The sequence below is a fragment of the Pygocentrus nattereri genome, chromosome 6 (genome assembly GCF_015220715.1).
Source record: "Pygocentrus nattereri isolate fPygNat1 chromosome 6, fPygNat1.pri, whole genome shotgun sequence".
Taxonomy (NCBI): Eukaryota; Metazoa; Chordata; class Actinopteri; order Characiformes; family Serrasalmidae; genus Pygocentrus; species Pygocentrus nattereri.
The window spans coordinates 19282435-19305593 of record NC_051216.1 but is presented as its reverse complement, the minus strand read 5'-3'; the positions used below and the strand labels follow the sequence as shown (position 1 = coordinate 19305593).

At 38.7% G+C, this 23159-nt stretch overlaps 2 protein-coding genes across 2 annotated transcripts; both read left to right on the top strand.

The window, feature by feature from the left end:
* The first annotated feature begins 1177 nt into the window (after positions 1-1177).
* Positions 1178-16993, top strand: LOC108415736 (up-regulator of cell proliferation-like). Its single transcript, XM_037539487.1, has 3 exons — positions 1178-1226; positions 3459-3509; positions 14470-16993. Exons 1-3 carry the CDS (start codon positions 1199-1201, stop codon positions 16854-16856), a joined length of 2466 nt encoding a protein of 821 aa, XP_037395384.1. The 5' UTR covers positions 1178-1198; the 3' UTR covers positions 16857-16993.
* On the top strand, positions 16972-19378 carry LOC119263600 (interferon-induced very large GTPase 1-like). The gene is made up of 2 exons (XM_037539163.1): positions 16972-17268; positions 18462-19378. The coding sequence occupies exons 1-2, from the start codon at positions 16972-16974 to the stop codon at positions 19125-19127; spliced, it is 963 nt and encodes a 320-aa protein (XP_037395060.1). The 3' UTR covers positions 19128-19378.
* The last annotated feature ends 3781 nt before the right edge of the window (positions 19379-23159 follow it).

The window sequence follows — 23159 nt, the reverse complement described above, 5'->3', positions numbered from 1 at the left end:
GAGGTGAACACACTTGTTCTTCAGATACTGTCCTCAGCGACCAACGGGTCCCACAGCACTCACAGTGCTGAGTCTCACAGTCAGAGCAGGTCCACACCGCTCCACGGCCACACTGCAAATGAACTGCGCATGCCCAAAGCCGCCGCTGACCCCCGCTCCCTATTTACAGAGCGGGATGTAAATATAAAGAAAAAATTATTCAAATTAAAAAATATATTAAAAATAAAAAAAAGCACAGAAAACAAAAAAAAAACTAAACGAAGTAACTCTGTCTAAGTGTCTCTTTCAAGGTCACTTTGCTGGTCCCAAGCCCGGATAAAGGAGGAGCATTGAGCATAGAGTAGCAGTTCCTCCCCACACAACAGTCTTTTGATTAAATTTGATATGCTAACATTTAACAACACAGGACAAAATTGATTCAAGTAATTTACGTAAAATGATTTATGTAATGTGGGTCTAGACAAAGCATTAAAGTCATGAAGTTATTTTGAGAAGTGATGGGCTATTTCAAAGACAAAAATGAAAAGAATCAACAGAAGAAGTTCGTTTATTCAGAGTTTATTTGTTGTTCTAACATTTTTAGGGTGTTTTTTACTCACTTTTTTCTCTCCCACAACGTTATTCCTTTATTCTACAGCTACAAATACACGCAAATGGCCTATTATGCAAATTAGACGATGCTGTCATTTAGCAACTTTTAGCTACTAGCTACTTTCCTTACTGAAGAGTTGGCAACACTGACGCTGATAGGAGCGTGTGTCGACGTCCGAGGTCACATTATCACGTATTCTGGGAGATCTCTTAGGCTCAGACTGACTGCAGTGTATACAAATGGGTTTACTGACTGAATCATAATTTTCAAACATTATTACACATGTCAGGAATATTACTACCCCTGGTACTTTCAATAGTCTATAATATCAGCTTGGAGCTAATTTACACACTGTCAAAACTCTAAGCTGCTGATCCATATCAGAAATTGCAAGTGACATGCCAGAAAATAAAGGGGAGTAATAAATTGGACAGAGTGTCAGGTCAAAAGTCACCCAAAATGGAAATACTTAAGTAAAGTACAGAGACATGAAAAAACTACTTAAGTACAGTAACGAATTACATTTACTTAGTTATTGTCCACCACTGTTGTCTACAGATACGTATGTAAAAACGTAACACCAACAGAACCTCATGCTGAAGAGACATGGCCTCCGTCACAGAAGATCTTGAAAGTAAGAACTGAACTCTTGAATGAATTGAATTTTTTACAGTAACAAATATACATTTTACTGCTGTGGTGTGAAAGGTGTTAATTTTACAGTCTGTGGTACAATGCATGACTTTATACTTATCCAAATAACTGTCACTAATGCTCTAAAAGTCATCCACGTCTCCTGACAGTTTCAATAGATCATTATTGTAATTTGCTGTTTCCATATTTTATTCCAGTTAACGGCATGCAAAAAAATGAATGACATGTCTCTCAGTCTCCAAAAACTGGAGTACAAGTACTGAAAAGTGCCCCCTTGTCTTGCTGGGTGACTTAAACACTCACGTGGGCAATGACAGTGAGACCTGGAAGGGTGTGATTGGGAGGAACGGCCTCCCTAATCTGAACCCGTGTGGTGTTTTGTTATTGGAGTTCTGTGCTCACCACAGTCTGTCCATAACAAACACCATCTTCGAACACAACGGTGTGCATAAGTTCACATGGCATCAGGACACCTTAGGCCGCAGTTCGTTGATCGACTTTGTAGTTGTGTCATCGGATTTGAGACCATGTGTTTCGGACACCTGAGTGAAGAGAGGAGTGGAGCTGTCAAGCGATCACCACCTAGTGGTGAGTTGGATCAGATGGCGGGTGAAAATACCTGGCAGACCCAAATGAGTTGTGAGGGTTTGTTGGGAAAGTCTGGCAGAGGAACCTACCAGAACGAATTTCCACATCCGACAAAGCTTTGACTGCATACTAAGGGAGGCCAGTGACATCAAAATCCTAACTTAATCATCTCATTCCCATGCCTTACTAAGTTGTTGCCACACATTAATTTTATTTATAGAGAATGTCACCGGCAGGGTTCCATGCCTCCAGCATTCGTTGGAGCGGTTTGAAGCTGAGTGTGAAGCGGTTGGTATACGGATCAGCACCTCCAAGTCTGAGTCCATGGTCTTGGCCCGGAAATGATGGCATGCCCACTCCAGGTAAGGGGAAAGGACCTGCCCCAGGTGGAGGAGTTTAAGTATCTTGGGGTCTTGGACAGGCTGGGACAGACGGCAGCAGTAATGCGGTCACTGTACAGGACTGTAGTGGTGAAGCGGGAGCTGAGCCATAAGGCATTGCTCTCTGTTTACCAGTCGATCTACATCCCAACCCTCACCTATGGTCATGAGCTGTGGTTAATGACTGAAAGAATGAGATCGCGAATACAAGCAGCGGAAATGAGCTTTCTTCGTCGGGTGGTGGACTACACGCTATGTGATAGAGTGAGGAGCTCGGTCATCCAGGTGGAGCTCAGAGTAGAGCCGCTACTCTTCCGCATTGAGAAGAACCAGCTGAGGTGGTGTTCCTGATCCGGATGCCCCCTGGACGCCTCCCGGTGGGGGTGTTCCAGGCACGGCCTACCGGGACAATACCCCAAGGTCGTCCTAGGACCTGTTGGAGGTATTATATCTCCAAGTTGGCCTGGCAGCAGCTTGGGGTCCCCGGGAATGAGCTGGAGGAATTTGCGGGGGACAGGGTCATCTGGGATCTCTGCTATCCCAACTGCTACCGTGACCCTATCTGGACTAGCGATCAACGATGGCGATGATGATGATGATGATGAAGAAGAAAATTTACTTTAAGAACACACTGTCCTGATTATTGGGATGGTGGTACTCTTATTATTTCATCTTGAAACTGAAAAGGTTTAAGTTCATTCACAGCCAATGTAAAACCTCATTTTTTAATTTGCTGACTGATCTCAGTATTGCTTGTAAATATTGATATAAAGGCAAAAGCTTTTATGTTTATATCAACATTTACAAGCAATACTGAGACTAATTTATCTGACTAATTTATCAAGTTAACTGTTAGCAGCAAAGATAAAAAAAGCAAACAGTTAAATTTGCAGATTAATTTCAGTATTGCTTGTAAATCAGTCAGCAAAATTTAACTAAGTTAGCTTTTCTTATCTTTGCTGCTGACAGTTAACTTGGTAAATTAGTCAGATTAAATAGGTTACGTGGTAGCCTGAACCCGAAAGTTTGATTAACCCAGCCACAGTAACTACTGGAGAAGGATCAGTGTTTTGCAAATAGTCAATTGCATAAAAAACCTTAACAATAAGTTGAGTAGTTTTACTAAAGGAAATTATGATGTTCTGATAAGAAAAGGTTTCATTTTCACATCAGCATAATATACTTTATATTTTAATGATGCCATCTTGGATAATAATTAAATGCTTGTTGAATGTTTTTCATAGTGCAACGCCATGGATCAGGTTCTTTACAGCAGAATGTACAGCAACACAGAGGTGAGTTAATCCAAGATAATAACAGTTAGTAATAACACCTATTATAAAGCATAACAGTTTTTATACTATTACTTTCTCAACAAATTAGCAAGTTAACATTATTTGCTACATTAAATTCACTGCTTTTCAAAGTGTGTTTGTTGTTGGGTCATTTATCTGATGTTCATTTTTGTCTCCTCATCAAATTTCTTTAAAAATTAATAAAGTCCTTTTGTTAAGTGTAATTCATTTTCCGGTGTGATCCCCAGCACCGACAGTCCATGACTGAGGTGTCCTTGAGCAAGACACCTAACACCCAATTGTTCCCCAGGTGCCGTGGATAGGGCGGCCCACCTCTCCGGGCAAGTGTGCTCACTGTCCCCTAGAATGTGTGTATTCACTAGTGTGTATGTGGTGTTTCACTTCACGGATGGGTTAAATGCAGAGGTGGAATTTCCCCGTTTGTGGGATTAAAAAAAGTATCACTTTGGGGATCAGCGCAAGTTTGAAGATGTACAGCATCTGGTGTTGGTGATTTTGTACTGAAGGCATGAATGCTAATTAGTATAACCCTGTTTCCAAAAAAGTTGGGATGCTGTACAAAATATAAATAAAAACAAAATTTACAAATCATTTAAGCCCAATATTTAATTGAAAATAGTACAATAAGACAATTAAAAAATGTTGAAACTCAGAAATTTTATTGTTTATTGAAAAATATCTGCCCATTTTGAATTTGATGGCAACAATACATTCCAGTAAAGTTGGGATGGGGGCATGTTTACCACTGTGTTTCATTTCCTCTAAGCATTTGGGAACTGAGGAGACACTGCTGTAGTTTTCAAAGTGAAATGTTTTCCTATAGTTGCTTAGCATAGGATTTTAGCTGCTCAACAGTTTGGGGTCTCGTTTATCATAGTTTTCATTTTATATAATATGCCAAATGTTTTCAGTGTGTGACAGGTCTGGACTGCAGGGCCAGTTTAGTGCCAAGACTCTTTCAATACAGAGCAATGCTGTTGTAATACATGCAGAATATGGTTTGACATTGTCCTGCTGAAATAATCAAGGCCTTCCCTGAAAAAGATGGTCTGGATGGATGTGCCAGTCACACATGCCATGTGCTTAAATGCACCCCTATACCATCATGAATACTGGAACATAGTGTCCATAATTTCCAAAAAGAATTTAAATGTTGATTTGTTGGGACAGAGGACACTTTTCCACTCAGTCCATTTTTAATGAGCCTTGGCCCAGAGAAGGTTTAAAGAGGTTTAATTAGCATTCAGAGGTGCAGTGATTAACAGTTTACATAGACAGTGTTTTTCAGAAGAGGAAACTTAAACTTGAAAGAGTCTCTGTAAAGAACTAACCTAAGTAGGGACGGGAGAGTAACTACATATGGCTGAGTTAGATGTACCTATTAAACGCTGACTTATTAAATAAACTGACTGTCAATTGATGGAACCGGCTTACATGGGAATCAGCTGACTTCTTTGAGGCCAGAGCTCAGGCGTTGCTTTGTCTGCTCGCTGGTCACAGATACTGTGTTGCCATGCGGGCACGCGCCTTCCTGTCAGTGATTGGTGAAGGCGTCTCGTCGCCGTCTGAGGGTGGCATCTCGTGGCCGTCTGAGGATGGCGGCTGGCAGCCTTTCTCTGGATAATCTGCTCACAGATTAGTACGTGGCTCTGAGTGTGCTGCTCTGTGGCGTCCGAACCACTTGTTTTTTTCCTGTGTCCGGTTTGATTGCAGTCAAAATTCTGAGGCTGGTGATGCTAAGATAACTATTTCTCTTTAGCAGACAAGAAACATATACCTTCCTTCTCTGAGGGTGATTTAAACTGAAGGTCTGTAGACAGACTGATCTAAGCAGATCTGATCTCGGAGCATTCCAATTCTGGCCTGTCTCTCTGACTAAGGCAGGCACAAACTTAGGAGTTCAGCTATCTTCTGGTTGAGAACGCTGACTCATGCTCACTCTGTCTCTTTTTCTGTCTCTTTGTCTGTCTCTCTGTCTAAAAAAAGGTTGTGCATAATTTTAGGAACGCCTTCCCCAGAACCACTGCCTTCTTTGTTTCAGTTAATTTAAACAAAGTAACATTCTTATATCATCAAATTGGTTAAATTTTCAGAATCAATGAATGAACAGAATATTCAGATATGTTTATAAGGGAGAGTTTAACCCTTGGTACCTGATACACAACACATGTTAAAGAACATGGGTAATGCTTTTCCTATACAATAGGCTGTATAAATGTTGAAGAAATAAAATTAACCATGAAAGGAAAGGACCAAAGGAAATAAAAGAAAACCACATTCAGGATACATATTGGTCACTGGTCTAACTCATTGCAGTTAGATGGTTATCACTGTTGGTTATTAAAGTTGACACTCCGTATTTCTAGCACTCAATAGTAGAAAGGGATGTAGGTACTATTTAGATAATACACATAATACTAATAAACAAGTAGTATTGCTTACAGATTATATAAATGTTAATACTCAAAGCAGACAATGTCCAAGTCCCTTGGATTCTTTATAAGCACATAGTGGTGGTGTGATGGGCCTCATTTTCACCACTTGGGGTGTTGTGGTTCCATATCTAAATTGTCAATGAAATCTGAAAGGCTAGCTTTGTTATAGATGCTTATAGCAACCAATTTCTTGATATCTCTGGATTGAATGGTGGGAATTCTGTATTGTCTCCTGGTGATTAAATGAATTTTCTTGATTATGTAAGTCATATATATTTTAGTTAATGAATTGAAAAAAAATGTAGGCTATTATGCATGCTTGCTGTGCCTTTATTTCAGAAAGACCACCACACACCTGAACTATCTTAGTATAGCAGATACGGTACAAAGCACATAGAACCCATAGCTCTGAGAGTGCAGATCAATGCCAAGTTTATTTTTACACTATTTTTCCATGAAATAAATTTATACTGTAAACATAACTTAGGAATTTATCACTTAGTGTCAGCCAACTCTTCACAAACGGGCTGTGTTTGAAATTCTAGGTTGAAATGTTGACAGAGGTAATTTAACATTAGTTTTTGTTGGTTTATCTAAAATGTATTGCTATTCCTTCTCTGTGTAAATTTCAAGCCACTTGTCATCTACTACACTCTACAAAGTGAATGTCGGAACGAGTGTGCTCCCCTTGAGTAAAAAATGTTTCTAGTTTTTGAATGCTGCAGGAATACGTTTGGTGTTTGGCATCCTTAAGTGTAAAAATTATTTATAGTGATACAAATATGAACAACACTCACCTAGAAATACTTGTGAAAAACACTATGGGGTAAACTTAACAAAAATGAAAATAGTATGCAGCCACACACAGATCACCTCACAGTCAGACCTTCCAGTGGGGGAACCCCAGTGACCTCAATTTGAACTCTGATTAGCAAAGTGAAGAGTTGAAAAAATGCTTTAAGCTTCACTGTGTTTCTTAAACCTCTAGTATTAATTTACAAAATAGATAAAGACATAATAATCAAAAACACAACACAAAAACAGTTCAGAAGTGAGGTTTTAAAAAGTTATATAAAGCTTTGCTGAATATACAAACAAGTCAAAACATACTGTGGCGTTAGAGCACACTTTGGTTACAATGACGCTTTTCTAATGTTAAACCAGGCTATATTTAGTTCTTAAAACAGTCAATAAAAGATTTTTGGTCATATTTTCAACATGTGATGTTAAGGTTTACATGTTACTTAAACGCTTGAGCAGTTTGGCTAGGTATTCTGTTTGGGAGTGTAGTGGGTTTTGCAATTTAAAGTTATTCTTACTAGAAAAGGGTTTAGGGTAACCCAGGTTTATTTGAAGTCTACAGACCAGGGTAAGGGAAATGCTCATACTGAGGATGCTTCAATAAAAAAGGTTAATTTGTCTAAATATCAAACTACATTTAGATTACTTTCAATGTCTTTCAACATCAGAAAATAAAACAAAAATTAAAAGTAAAGTGATTCTCATCTAAATAGTATGAGGCAGCATGGTTCTTGGGAAGCAGCTCGAAACTTAGTTGTGAAAGAGGGTCTTGAGAATTAACCTAAATGTACAGGAATAAGTACATGGGTGGATATATTTAAGTTTTCTTATTCAATAAATTTACATCAGAGCCCTGCCTGCAAATTGAAGGAGCCAGCTTACGATGGAGTCAAGGGAGTTGCCTTCAGGATGGGTTGTCTCAGGACCAGCTTGATCAAAGGCTGGAACTCATCTCCTCGCTGGTTGTGGATGCCATGTCAGCATGCAGACATGCGCCGTTCCATCAGTGATTGGGCGGAGGCATCTCGTGGCTGCTTGAGGGTGTGATGCCGGGTCTCTGTGGCATCAGAACTGTTCTAACTCTGCTGGTGAGGTTTAGATTGCAATCTGGGTTCTGAGGCTGGTGATACTACTTTATCTAACTATCTCTCTTTTGCAGAGACAAAAATGCGAATAAATTCTCCCTGGCCAGCCAGGAACTCATTCACCTTCCTTCTCTAAGGGTGGTTTAAGGTATGCAAACGGATAGACAAGTTACAGAAAGAGACCGAGGTTCAGATCTGAAATTTTTGCATTGTATTACCCTTTGGAGGTGGAGCCAGAGTACTTCTCCTCACCTAACAGATAATTCGCTATTCATTGCTTCTAACTCTGGTGGTGCATGATTTTAGGAGCACCTTCCCCTAGAATCACTTCCTCCTTTGTTTTACTTAGGTTTAAAACACAGGATAAGAAATATTATTCTAGCATAAAATCGTTTTACCTTTCAAAACCAAGGAATGAACAACTAGGGCATCCATGTATGTTTCAAAAGAGACAGTTTAACCCTTGTTACCTGACACACAACACATGTTAAAGGACATAGGTAACATTTGCCTGTAATATCTAGATATTGCTGGTTATGAATACATTCAAACAGTGCTGTTACCCAATGTATGAAGAAATAAAATCAACAAGAAAGGGAAAGAAAGAAAAGAAAAGAAAACCACATTCAGCATACATATTTGTCTATTATCTAAACCAGACTGCGGTCCAAGTCCAGACCCAGGTGCAGTCCTATGACTGATAAACACTGGATAATTATTTAATTTTGACAGAGTGGTCCTACTTTAATCAGCATAACATTTCTAGTCATTTTGGGACCAGTTTAGCAGCCTGGGAAACTCACAGACCAATCACATGTGTTGTAAATATCACTAAATACTCAACTTGAATGAGTGACACACACACAGGGGAGAAATGAGACAAAACAGCAGTCGGGGAGGAAAGTGAGCTAAAGTATTTTACATGGCGTGCTCTAAAAAGAAAAAACTGACAATATTGTTGAAATATTATTGAATTATACTTCATTTGATTTGACATTCAGTTGTTGACTACATAAGATGTTCATATACCTACTGGTCTACTTCAGTATACAGTTTGTGGCACTGAATCATGGTGCAAGTTAGACATTATGATGTTCTGGATCTTTGCTTTTGCTTTGGTTACTGGACCTTATTAAATTGTAATTGATTAAAGCTGGTCTAAACTCACTACAACTAAATGGCTGCATTGGTCTGTTATCAAAGTTATACACAGCAAATTCCTCGCACTTAATAGGAGACAAAGATTCAGACTTATTCCCACTACTTGTGAGTGCTGTGGCTCTATATTGAAATTCTCATAACACCCTTGTTTTTTGGCTCTCCAGAATTCTTGAAATGGACCCTGTAGAATATTGGCAATTCTGCATTGATGCACACTTTAGAAACTTGATTTCCTGTAATTCAAAAGTTTAGTTAGGAGTCTTGGTAAAACTCTTCAGCTGTATTCCATTCAAGAGTTTATTGCTGCCTGCTGTACCCTTTGAGGCAGATGTTTGATAACCTCCCAGAGTCTCCATGCTTGGTCCCAGGGTAACTTCCTTTAAGATGTAAAACATGTTAGACAACTTAATCCTGCTTGTGGCTTTTAGCTCAGACTTTGAGGAGCCAAAACGTTTAGTTTGGGTAATGTGGAGAATTCTTGTAAACAATAGTGACTTTGGTTTTACCAGATGGTGGTGTTCATTGCAGGAGTGTTAGCTACCTTCAACCAAGTTTGGGTGTGGGGCCAAAATTACAGAAACTTCCTACCTTCAGTTTTAAGATCTGCCAGGTTAAGATAAGACATTCATATTACAGAAGGAAATCTGATCTTTATTTAGGAACTTTATCTCATTCTACAGCTTCTAACCTCAAGTTAGGAAATCTCAACTTATTGCTCGAGCTTGACAATCAGCTGCCATAGCTGCTACCTAGTAACCAACCATACACACACAGCTGCAATGTAAACACATAATGTTAGTTAGCTAGACAGCTAATGTTATCTACTTTCACTGACGTCAAAAAAGCTGCAACAGTCATGAATTGTATTTGGATATGCAAAGATTTTGGTTTTAGTCCTGCCCCCCGTTTGGTTACTCCGCCCCTGATTGTGTTCACCTGTCCCTCATTGTTCCGTGTATTTAAGTCCTGTGTTTGCCCCTTGTGTTTGCCAGTCTTTGTATGATTGTATTGGTCTTTGTTTAATCTGTGGATTCTGGTTTTTGTCATGTCTGTTCCTCGATCTGTCCGTATCGGCTATATGAACCTGGACTGTTTTGACCATGACCCTGGATTTGCCCATAATAAATCTCGCTTCTCAGCATGTGCGTCCGCCTCCTCGCTCCCCCTTACAATAAGATAAGATAAGATAAGATAAGATAAGATAGACTTTTATTATCCCACTGGGGGAAATTTGCATTGTTACAGCAGAATACACAGTAAGCAGATAAAGATCAGTAAGTAGACAAATATGTGCATCATGCAAAATACAAAATATAAGATATAATATAGAAATAAATAAATGCATTTTCTGCGTTTGTTAGCAGAAAAATATAAAAAATAAAAATAGAATTAAGAAACTATAAACATTTACAGTTTACACATGCAGTTGTATGGATATTGCACATTTCTGAGCAGGCAATGACTGGATATTGCACAGAAATTGTAGATATTGCACAGTAATGATTACAGATATTGCACAAAACTTGTGCATGTATTGCACTTGTACCAATCTATCAGCAGCAGATATTGCACATTAATTAGAGGTAGGATAAGATATAGGTCTATGTGATGTGTTTGTGATGGAGTGCACTATCATAGAGTGACGTGTGAATGCATAGTGTGTTTATGACGGAGAGTGTCTGAGTCTCTGCTTGGGGAGGTTTTAGTTGTAGAGCCGAACAGCAGTGGGGAGAAAGGAGCTGCGATATCTCTCTTTTCTGCATCACAGGTGGAGAAGCCTGTCACTGAAGGAGCTGCTCAGTGCTGCAGCTGCCTCCTGTAGTGGGTGAGAGGTAGTGGGTTGTCCATTATGGATGCAAGCTTGGCCAACATCCTCCTCTCTGCCACCATCCCCACTGGCTCCAGTGCACAGCCCAAGACAGAACTATCCTTCCTGATAAGCTTGTCCAGCTTCTTCCTGTCTGCTGCTCTAATGCCACTTCCCCAGGAGACAATGCCATATAAGATGGCTGATGATACCACAGAGTCATAAAAAGAGTGGAGAAGTCCACCCTGTATTCCAAAGGACCGGAGTTTCCTTAGCAGGTGGAGTCTGCTATGGCCTTTCTTAATTAGGGTGTGTGTGTTGTCAGACCAGTCCAGTTTGTTGTTTAGATGAACACCCAGGTACTTGTAGGTCTTGACTATCTCAATGTCCCTTCCCTGGATGTTCACTGAAGTGGGTGAGGAGAACTTAGTCCTGCGGAAATCCACCACCACCTCTTTGGTTTTAGCCGTGTTGATCTGGAGGCAGATCTGCTGGCACCAGTCCACAAAACCCCTTGTAACTTTTCTGTATTCCCTTTCATCGTCGTCTGAGATGTAGCCAACAATGGCAGAGTCATCAGAGAATTTCTGGAGGTGACAGGTTGAGCTGTTTTGGGTGAAGTCCGCAGTGTAGAGGGTGAAGAGGAGTGGGGCCAGGACTGTTCCCTGTGGGGCCCCTGTGCTGCAAAGTAGTGTATCTGATGCACAGTACTTAAGTCGCATATACAGCGGTCTGTTTGTGAGGTAGTCCATAGTCCATGTGATGAGATGGTGATCCACCCCTGCTGTCTGCATCTTGCTCCCTAGTAGAGTGGGGCTTGATGGTGTTGAAAGCACTTGATAGATCACAGAACATGATTCTAACCGTGCTTCCCACCTTTTCAAGATGAGTGAGGGATCTGTGGAGTAGATAAGTTATTGCATCCTCCACTCCAATACTTGGCTGGTAGACAAATTGCAGAGGATCCATAGCTGGTCCCATCAGAAGATGGGCAAGAACAAGTCTTTCCTGAGCCTTCATCAGATGCGAGGTCAGTGCCACTGGTCTGTAGCCATTCAGATCACTGGGGTGTGCAGTTTTTGAGATAGGTACTACACACGATGTCTTACAGAGTACTGGCACTCTCTCCTGTTTCAGGCTTAGGTTAAAAATGTCCTATACTATCCCTGTAACTGATTAGCATAAACAACAGGATTGCTATATACTTAATTAGCATTACTGTTGTAGCAAGACAAGGGCACAAGACCGGCCCGGACAGATGAGCATAGTGAACCTCGCTGGGCTTATGTTGATGGAGGTCTCTCCTAGTTTTGCTATCAATGGTGGCTGGTGACGTTGGGCCACAGTATTCAGCTAGACCATAGAAGCAACTTCTGTAACTGGATGGCCTACAGTCCACGCTTGCTCACTCTTGTAGCTCGTAAACTATGTTTGACGAGTTTGCAGTGATCTATCATTGCCAATCAGAACTTTAAAATGAATTCACAAAAGCTGAAAACAAACGCAGCTAGATGTGGCTTTTCAACATTTAAACATAGTATAGCAGTTGCCAACACTTCATGATTATTGAATGAATGAAAACAAATGAACTGAACAAAGAAAAAATGAACTGAGACATGAAACAAAATCAAATCTGCAGATGGAGGTGCTTTCTTTTGGAGAGGGCTTGTTCTTCTTCGCAGTCAAGTCTTGCTCTCTCTGTGCAAGTGTGCGAGTTTTATGGAAAGAATTTTTGTGGGTAGAGCCGAGGTGGAGGAAAGGGTTTTTTTGACTGCTGGCTGCTCAAGTTATCAGATGACAACTTCCGGGATTCTGATTACCACTTATGCACAAGAACATTATAAGCATGCAATTTCAAATAAATAAACATTACTGTTTTTATATTAACATCCGCTGTGGCGACCCCTAAAGGGAGCAGCCGAAAGAAGAAGAAGAAGACTGTTTTTATATTAACAGTTAAAAGAACTATTGAGCTTAAAGATTATCATATCTAAGAAATGTGAATTGTGAAGAAATGTGTCTACTGAGATAAAGGAATGAGATTTTTACAGGACAGTTTAGAAGTTAGTATAAATCAAATCCACCATTTGAAACAAATCTTAAGAGAAAAAGACTTTAAATAGGGGATTAAAATCAATGCTGAGTACATGATCTAGTTACTTTTAGTGGCCTGTTTATGACAAACTTTACTATGCTTAATATACACAATATTAATATACACAAGACACAGGGGGAAACACAGGTCCGAATAATCGGCTCGGAGTGACCAAATAAGGGGGCAGGACAAAAACCAAAATAAATGCACATGGAAGACCAGAAAGTAAACATGACAAGGACAAAGGTAAACACAAGCACATGAGACTGGGAGGGGCCAATCGTGACAATATATATATATATATATATATATATATATATATATATATATATATATATTCACAGAAGCTACAAACTTTATAAATCTAGTTAAAACTACACGAAGACCTGAAATAAATGCAGATATATTATAAGTTAGGAACCATGCTTCAAAGGAACATATGGATTTTGTATTAAAAATAAATAAATAAAATTAATGAAACACAGATACAAATGATGAAATATCTACTCAATAACCTAGATTAATGAAACTGGGTTGCAATTTGGGAAACATGAAACAACTATTATGTATAGGGAGTTCGGTATTAATTCATCTTTGACACGAATTAATTAATTAATTTCTGATAATGCATTATCAGATTATAGCATTTTAACAGTCGCAGAGGTATTTTTCACAGTTTGATTAAGTCATCTGATACAGATAAGATTGATGTTTCTGCTTTTTTTCTGAAGCTATCTGAATGATGTTTAAAATTTAGTCTCTGGCAACTGTTTTAAACCACAGCAGACTGAACCACATTAGTTGGAGCCACCTTAAACATGAGTTTAAGGTGACTGTAATGAAACAGTAGAATTTTGGATGGTATCTTTCTTAAATTGTTGCTCTGTTATTGTACTAGGTGTAGGATGGCAGTGATGATGACCATATACCAAAATGTCTGAAAATTGCTAACAACTCTGCTTTCAAAGCCTAGTCTTGAATGTTTTTTCCAACTAAGATGTTGAGGAACTAAATATACTGTAGACTTTTTTTGTTTGTTTTTAATGCTGTGGGAATACAGGAAACACTAAAACTCATCTCACTGGTGTCATTTAGTCATTTTAAACATTTAATATCGAACCACCTTCAGACAGCTTGTACCTGTTTTATTTAATCTTATTTATTCTTAACTTTTAATTTAATTTCTTGTTTTAGTTCTTCTCTTAGTTCTTTATTACTTTTTAACTTATTTTAATGATTTATTATTATTATTATTATATATTTTTATTTTATTAATCTCTTATCTTCCATTGATCTTAATCTCATCAATTAAACCTCAAGTTTTATTTTTATTATTATTTTCATCTATTTTTATCTTTTTCTTTTAATTTAAAATGATTAAATATAGATATTATTTTCTTTGTCATGTCAATCCCTGTTTTTGTAAATGCTCAGATGCATTGAAAATGAGGGTTGCCCTCAATGTACTTCTGAGTCAAAATAAAGGTGGATTGATTGATTGATTGATCAATCAATCATACTGAATATTGCAATTAAAGTTGTTTTCTTTTTACAGGCTCCCTTCATGCATTTTTGCACACACTGGGACTTGCAGAATATTTCCCAAACAAGATCCTTACACTCAGATCCTTACAAGAGATCAAAAAAGACAGCCTGTCTGACAAAAAGGATGATTCACTGCAAGCAATACCGTGGGCTTTTCTGAGGAAACTACTGATGGCTAACACCAAATCAAGGACTTTAGACTGTGCAAGTGAAAACGAGGAAACAAATGACTGGTTTTCTGAGAGCAATATAGACATCAGTCCTAATACCTTAGATCTTATTGTTGCCCTCTATGCCTGTGCAGACAGTTTTCTCCAGCAGGAAATGACCCTTAAGATGTCCATGTGCCAATTTGCAGTACCCTTTCTGTTACCCTGTGGTATACAGAATCAGTGCACTCTTATGTTATGGGCTCTAAGAGGTGTCCTGAAAGAGTGGTGTCCCCATTCAATGTCTAAAAGTAAAGGGTTTGTTGAAGAGAGTGTAGTTTGTGCCAAAATACCTCTGGTGTCGTTTGTCAGGCTGAGAAATTGTAGCTTGTCAAAGTCCCAAGTTATAAACCACTTACTCAGTGAATCCCAGCAGCACCATGATTTCTTTTGTCACCGAGACATGAAAGGAGGATGTCGCCCCAGGATGATTGCTAATGGAATGGTTGAAATGTGCTGGTATCTGCCAGGTGGGAACACGGCCATTGACATCTTCCCTGAGCCAGTGGCCATTGCTAATTTAAGAGGAGATGTTGGTGCATTTGAAACACAATTCGCTTTCCTTACTCAAGTGTCAAAAGCAATGTTTGTTTTCCTGGACAAGTTTGAAGAAAGGGAGCAAAAGATGCTTGTCTCTTCACAACAACTGAATTCAAAACTATTCTTTGTTGTGAATTATCAGAGAGACACACATCCAGATGTGAAGTCATCAATTCAAGCAGTGATGGAAGCCCTGAAGTTGACCAAAGAGGACATCATTGTGAAAAGTCAGAATATCAACATGGCAAAGCTTACAGACATGATCTGTTCTACCATTAGGAAATCCCTCAGTGAGCCTTCTCCATCCTTAGATATTGAGTCCATGTCAAGGATTGCTTGTGAATTTGGAATATCTGTGGATGAACTTACCAGCAAAGCCTCCAGTTCAGCAGAGCAAGCAGCACAGAATATTATCAAAGGCATTGGAGTTCGTGAAATTGTTGTCTATAAGAAGAACCAGCTGCCATTGCAAGGTGAAAACTGGAAAAGACTGGCTCAGATAGAAAAAGAGGAATGCAGGTTACAAACTGCAGGAGATACAAAGCTGGAGGACTACAAAGCAGAACTTCAGCAAGAAAAAAAAATCATTCAGAAAACACAAAGTAAGTACAAGATCACATCAGCAATGTCAGGGTTTATAAATGCAGTGACAACTAATGACTCCATTGAGAGAGCTTTCTTTCTCAAATGGCTGGGGTACAAGCTGGACATGCGTTCACGTAAGTGCCTGTCATCCCTTCGACATGCTTTTAAAGAGCACTGTCGACAAAAAGATAAAGAGTCCCTAGCCAAAGTAGACCAGCAACTTCTGGACAGCTCTCTTGGCTTAGAACATTACTTGAGAGAGATGGGACATATATATGAGGCTTCACTAGGTTCAAGCAAAAGACTGGATGAACTCCCCAAAGTAGCTGCTGAGCTCCTGCAGGAAGGGTTTCCTCTTGAGCTGCTGGATGGAGATGCATCCAGTATTCCAGAAAAATGGATAAATGATGTTCTGATGGAGCTTCACAGGATGGTTGGACAGAAGAGTCGTCTGTTGGTACTGACAGTGTTAGGGGTTCAAAGCACAGGCAAATCAACACTGCTCAACACCATGTTTGGAGTCCAGTTTGCAGTTAGCAGTGGTCGGTGCACACGTGGAGCTTACATGCTCTTACTGACAGTGGGAGAGGACCTCAGGACAGAGCTGTCATGCGACTATATCCTCTTAATTGATACAGAGGGTTTGAAATCACCAGATCTTGTTCAACTTGATAACAGTTATGAACATGACAATCAACTAGCCACATTCGTGATTGGTCTTAGTGATATAACCATTATCAATGTTGCCATGGAGAACTTCACAGAGATGAAGGATATTTTGCAGATAACAGTGCATGCTTTTTTACGGATGAAGGAAATTGGTAAAAAACCAATTTGTCACTTTGTTCACCAGAATGTTGCTGGTGTATCAGCACATAACAAGTTAATGACAGAGAGACAGCATCTCCTGGAACACCTGAATGAAATGACACAGATTGCAGCCACAATGGAGAAGAAAAGAGGTATCAGCAAATTCACTGATGTTTTGGATTATGACGTGGAACTGAATCACTGGTATAATACCAGCTTTATGGTATGGCACTCCTCCAATGGCACCTGTTAATACAGGCTACAGTGTAGCTGTTTTTGATTTCAAGAAAAACGTGTTAAAAACCCTGAAAGAAAGAAATGATGAACTGTTTTTCAACATCCCACAATTCCTGGAATGGACAAGAAGCATGTGGAGGGCAGTGAAGTTTGAGAACTTCATTTTCAGCTTCCAAAACACCCTGGTTGCCCATGCCTATGACAGCCTTTGCAAAGAATTTTCAGACTGGGAGTGGTCTTTCAAACGGCACATCTACTCCTGGCTTGAAAGTGCAACAATACAAATATCAAATGCAGAAACCAGCAGCCTGCAGGAAGTGGAAGAGATTGTTGAAGCACTTAATGGAGATGCACAGAAGGAGATTGCCTCCCAGAAAAGAGAGATGGATGAAAAATTGAAAACATACTACAAAAGGAAAGATCGGCATGTAAGTTTGGTGGAGAGGTATAAAATTGACTTTATAAAAAACATCCAGAGCCTGCAGACAGAAATGATAAACACAGTGAGAAACAAATTAGATGCTGCTTTTCAGCTGAGAACTAATGTGGCAAAAGTGAATGAACTTCAGAAGAAACAAGCTACTATGATAGAGCACCAAGTGTTGCAGCTGCTGAAGAATTACAGTGGTAGGAGAGATGAACTGTCTGATGAAGATTTGAAGGCTGACTTTGAGAGCATGTGGAATAAAGCTTTAGTGAACATTTCAGGCTTGAAAGAGAGGGACGTTCCTTCTGAAATATTAAAGGAATTATGCTCAAGTTTTGGACACCTCAAAATCAATCAATACATGGAGAATGTTAAAGATTTAACTGAGTATGCTAGTGACAAATTCAAAGTCAGTGGAAAAAGACACCTTCCAAAACTGAAACACTGGAAAAATATGATTGCCAGAAAAATTGTAAAACAAGAGGTACAGAGTATTGCAGACACTGCCATTCAGAATTGCAGGAGAATGATTGAAGAATCTGCAATGTCCAAAAGTGATTACCAGACTTTTCTCATTAAAGATCTCATTAAGAAAATTGATGAATACATCAAAAGTGTACATTCTAAAACCAACCTCGCATTTGAGGTTGATCTGAAGCTTCACATTTGTGGCATTGCATCTCAGAAATTCCTTGAAATGCACAGGAGATTTCTTGCTGACAAAGATCCACTGAAACATTTAGAGGCATTTAAAAGTCACTATCTGTCTGATTTCATTGATTTGTATAGACTTAATGATCAGTGTCAGAGGAAAGCTCAAGATTTCACCCAGCTTTGTCTCAAACCAGCGGTGACAGAGCACATCAACCAGTCCATCGGAACTGATATAGTCGATGCAATTTTGAGTTGCAGTTACTCAACTGAATATAGTTCACGTTCATACTTTCAGTATAACATCTTAAAGGAGCTTCTGGAAAAAGAAGAGTTAAAAGAATTTGTCAGATACATCCTGCATTATGAGACTTATGTCAATGACTGGATATATAAGCATATCATTCAGTGCTTCTCAAAAGACTTATCTGTGAGCAAATTAAAAACAAAGAAGCTGGACTCAATAATTGAAAAGATTGTTGAAGCAGTGAAAGATTCTCAATATGGAGATGATGGGTATCTTTTGTCCAATGATACTAAAAGCACCACAGTACTGATTCAGAATCTTTGCAAAGCTCTCAGCAAAGTCATCTCCATCCCAAGGACACAGTGGATAGGGTCCTCTTTCAAAACACAGGTCTGTGTACTCCATTCACCAAAAATCTCCTAGAGTATCTGAAAGATTTAAAGAAGCAACTAGAAGAGGAGATAAAGTCATCTGATATCACTGAAACGCTGAACAGTGTGTCTGTCAAACCCCAAAATGAGCTCTTCAAGAGGATCTTTGGTTGTGGAAAGCAGTGTCCCTTCTGCAAAGCACCATGTGAGGCAGGAGGAAAAGACCATCGGCAGCACCATGCAGCTGTGCATCGGCCAAAGGGACTGGGTCGCTACAGATATGTCAGCACTAATATCCTATGTGAGGAGATTTGTACATCTAGTGTACATGGCAATGGGTCTTTTAAAAATCATGAAACAGATTTCCAACCTCATCCTTATAAAGACTATCACACCTACTACCCAAACTGGCTCATTCCACCAGACAGAACTATAGAGGCCTCAGATTACTGGAAGTATGTGCTTGTGAAATACAATGACAAGTTTGCGGAAGAGTATATAGCAAAGCCTGCTGTGTATCCAAGTGTATGGAACAATATTGATAAAGTCCAGGCTCTTGAAGGTCTGAAATCAGCGTTTTGCATTAAATGATATGAAGCTTCTCGCAGAGCGATTTCTTTTATCAGCATATAATGTTGTTTTGGTTTAGGCAAGCTGGCATAATCCATTTTAAAGTGCCAGAGTTATTGTTCAGTTCCATCATATTAGTAAAAAATAGGTAATGACAGATCAATACTTCACCCAGCTGTGGCTGAGTATATCAATCAGTCCACCACAACTGATTTATTGCACACAATTATGAATATCAAATTCATGAGACTATGACAGGGAAATGATTGATTGAATGAGCAATATGCATTTGAATTTTTCTACGTGCTTCTAGCTGTTCTTAAAAATATTGCATAGTTTTAGACCCTTAATTGATGATATCTGCATGTTTCATATTCCAGTGTGTCATATAAAGTTCATATAACAATTATAATATTACATATTGTTTTATTACATATACATTGTATTGATATGAGATGAAGTTAAACATTTTCTGTACTTGCAATGCTCAGAATCATAACCAGAATCTTGAGTTTATTCACTCATGATATATAATGCAAACTGTTTTTTCCTATTCTTACATATTAATATGTATAACTCACAGTATATTGTGTGATGTTTAAATCTCTGTTTAAATATATAACTTTCCTTCTTTGTAAATCCTGACAGAGGATTTTCTTTGTGCCTCATAATAAAAAATGGCATGTTTTTAGTGAGAAATTCTAATTAAAACATAAAATGTGTGTGCATTATTGCTCACTACAGTATGTCCATCCAGTGGACTGGGAAATATCATTTTTCCATTCACATTCATAAAAGGATGATTACTCAAGAGGGCAATGCAATGTAAGACAATACATTATACAATTTAAGGCAATACTTTTAAAATTTAAAACAAATCACCCAAACATGTGCGTTTATTGGTTACTTACATTAAGCAAACAATTTCGGTTGATTTAATTTTTAAAGTGCATCTACTACCGCTCTAACACAACTCCACTTGGTTGCTCTGCAAAGTGAGAGACAACATTGACATATCTGGTCAGAATTTTTCAATGCTTCATGAAGCTTTCTCTGCCCATTACTACTAGTTACAGAGTGAAGACTACAATATGAATTTTTGAGTTGTCTGATTAAGATTTTGAAGGGTGAATTTGAAGGATGACTTTAAGAGCATGTGGTTATTTGTATAGTTGCAAAAAATAGTTAGATTTCAAGTTACCTGGTTGCTGCTTGTTAGCAAACTTTTGGCTCATGTGAATTAAAGGAAATTAAATTGTGTTTCTTTGGTTCAGCTCTGCAACTATGAGCCTAACACTGCTAACAAACACTAGAAGTCAACGTCAACACTCAAATCCTTTTTTACAAATATGTTTGAAACCTCTCTCCCTCAGACCACATCCAATTCTTCATTACTGTTGCTCAGACTTGTTGATGTAGTTTAGCGGACCGTATTTAACTAAACAATGAACAAACAATAAAACTTCACTGTGGAGCTGAACAATGGAGATAACCAACAGGTGCTGTGCTGAATTCCTACTCCCCCACAGATCCAGCTCCCTTTGGTCAGCAGACATCACAGAGGCATATGTATGCTACATTATATTCATGATTCTAGGTTCTGTTGATTAAGAATGTTGATCCATAAATTGTGTAAATTTAATCTTTCACTGATCTATCCCTTTAATCATCTGACATCAACTATTTTAGTTTAAGTGGTCATTTTTAGAGCGAGCAAGCAAGTAAAGTTTATTTATATAGCACTTTTTCAAAAGGTGTTGTCACAAAGCAGCTTTACAGAACAATCAGTATTACAGAAAGAAAAAGAAAAAGAAAATCAGAGTCCAAACCCACCCTCCTCTGGTTGACACCGGATAGAAAACATTGTTAGTATACAAGTATTATGGTGTTATTGTACAAAGCAGGAAAAACAGGTGGGGCAGTGGTTAATTTGATTAGTTTATGATTATGCAGTGGCAGCAGCAGCATCTGAGGGTGAGGATTACACAGCGTTGTACAGCAAGAAGCTCAATGGTGGTCAAGCTGTTCCAGAAGGCTAGCGAACAGTGGTCAGCCGATCAAGGCAGAAGAGGCAACAGCATCAGATGCACAGCTATTCAACTCGGCAAAGAAAGGCAAAAACAAAAACAGCAGCAAAAAAAAAAAAAAAAGTTATTTTTGTGATGAGTGATGAGTGATCAATCACAGATTACAATATTAACAGAGCAGCAGAGACTCCAGCAGGTCTAGATCTGACAGGGAAAACTAATTACTAAAGGCTTGACTATACAAATAAGTTTTCAGCCTAGACTTAAAAACTGAGGCTGTGTCTGAGTCCCGAACATTAACAGGACAATTATTCCAAAGCTGGATGATTTTGTATGAAAACGCTCTCTCCTCCTAATGCAACTTTATTAATTCTAGGTAATAGTAGTAAGCTAGCACCTTGTGATCTAAGTAGGTATGATGGTTCATAGTAGGAGAGAAGTTCATTCAGGTACTGAGGGGCGAGTCTGTTTAGAGCTTTATGAGTCAGTAATAGAATTTCATAATCAATATGAAATTTAACTGGTAACCAGTGTAGGGTTGATAAAGCTGGACTAATATGGTCAAACTTTTTGTTTCCTAGTGAGGACTCTGGCTGCAGCGTTCTGGACTACCTGAAGCTTGTTAAGGCTAAGTGAGAACAAGAACAAGCGAAGGAGCTAAAAATAACCTTACTGGCAGCTTTTTATGTTCTTTGTTTACATACTTTCATACGTTTCATACAACTCTGCAGTATTTTGAAACACAACCTGTGCTACCCCTGGCTCCAGATGGATGCTGGAGGCAGGATTCAGGGTTACAGCAGCCATTTAACTTTATTTGTACTCCAAACAAACAAAACAATGAAACCAAACCAAAGCTTTTCAGTGGCTTCAGAACTAGACTTTTCAATTCTTTTCTCCAAGTTAATTTTTTCAGTGGGACCAGAGGAGGTGCCCAGGAGGCAGAGGTTGGGACTTCCAATAACCACTGGAACCACTGTAAATATGATTATTTCCAAGTCACTTGAAAGACAATTTTGTTAAAATAAATTCTGTCCTACTTCAGTTAAGGCTTCAGTGTATTGCACACTGTGTTGTGTTGATGTCAATGTTAATTCTCTTGAATTTTCTGTTACATGGTGTGTATTTAGACACTAGAGATGAAATACAGAATGTACACTATATTGCCAAAAGTATTCACTCACCCTTCCAAATCATTGTTTCAGGTGTTTCCAATCACTTCCATGGCCCCAGGTGTATAAAACCAAGCACCTAGGCATGCAGACTGCTTCTATAAACATTTGTGTAAGAATGGGTCACTTTCAGGAGCTCAGTGAATAACCAAAATATTAGATATGTCTTTTTGAGCCGCCGCTCATGCATTGTCACTTGACAGCTTGGAAAGCGCCAACAGTCACGGTTGGCTGTAATATCACCAGGGATCGAACTCACGAACTTGCAATGCTGCAACGATTGTGCCACTCGGAAGCCCAGCTTTTGACTGTTAATAGTAGCAGCATGATGAATTTTGATATGCTCAGGATATAGGGCTTCACTTTAGAGTAGGAAAATGACCTAAAATACACTGTTAGAAATAAATACATTTTTCATTAATCAAGGTACAAACAATGTAAATGTACCTTCAAAGATACAACAGAGGTTTCAAGGTCCAATTGTGAACCTTATGACGCTGCAACAAAATCAACCTCGTATAATATTTGTCAGCTTTTACTCTTGGCTCATGCAAATAGTGATATGCCATGAGAGCGAGCGCATGCGTGCAGTGCAATAGAGAGAGACAAGGAGAGAGAGAGCAAGGGAGAAAATGCATGCATATGCTAAGTTCACTTGTATGAAAATACTGAAAAAGCATCAATGTTTTTTTCTATTTTTTTTTAACTTCTCATTATAGTGGTTTCTTATTTTGTCTATTTTATATGGTTTAGTTCATAACACAATCCACAATGCTGAATCGCTGCATGTTTTGTTGGTGTTTAAATCTTCATGTTAAATAAAATATTAACTGCACATTTTACAGGTTAATTAA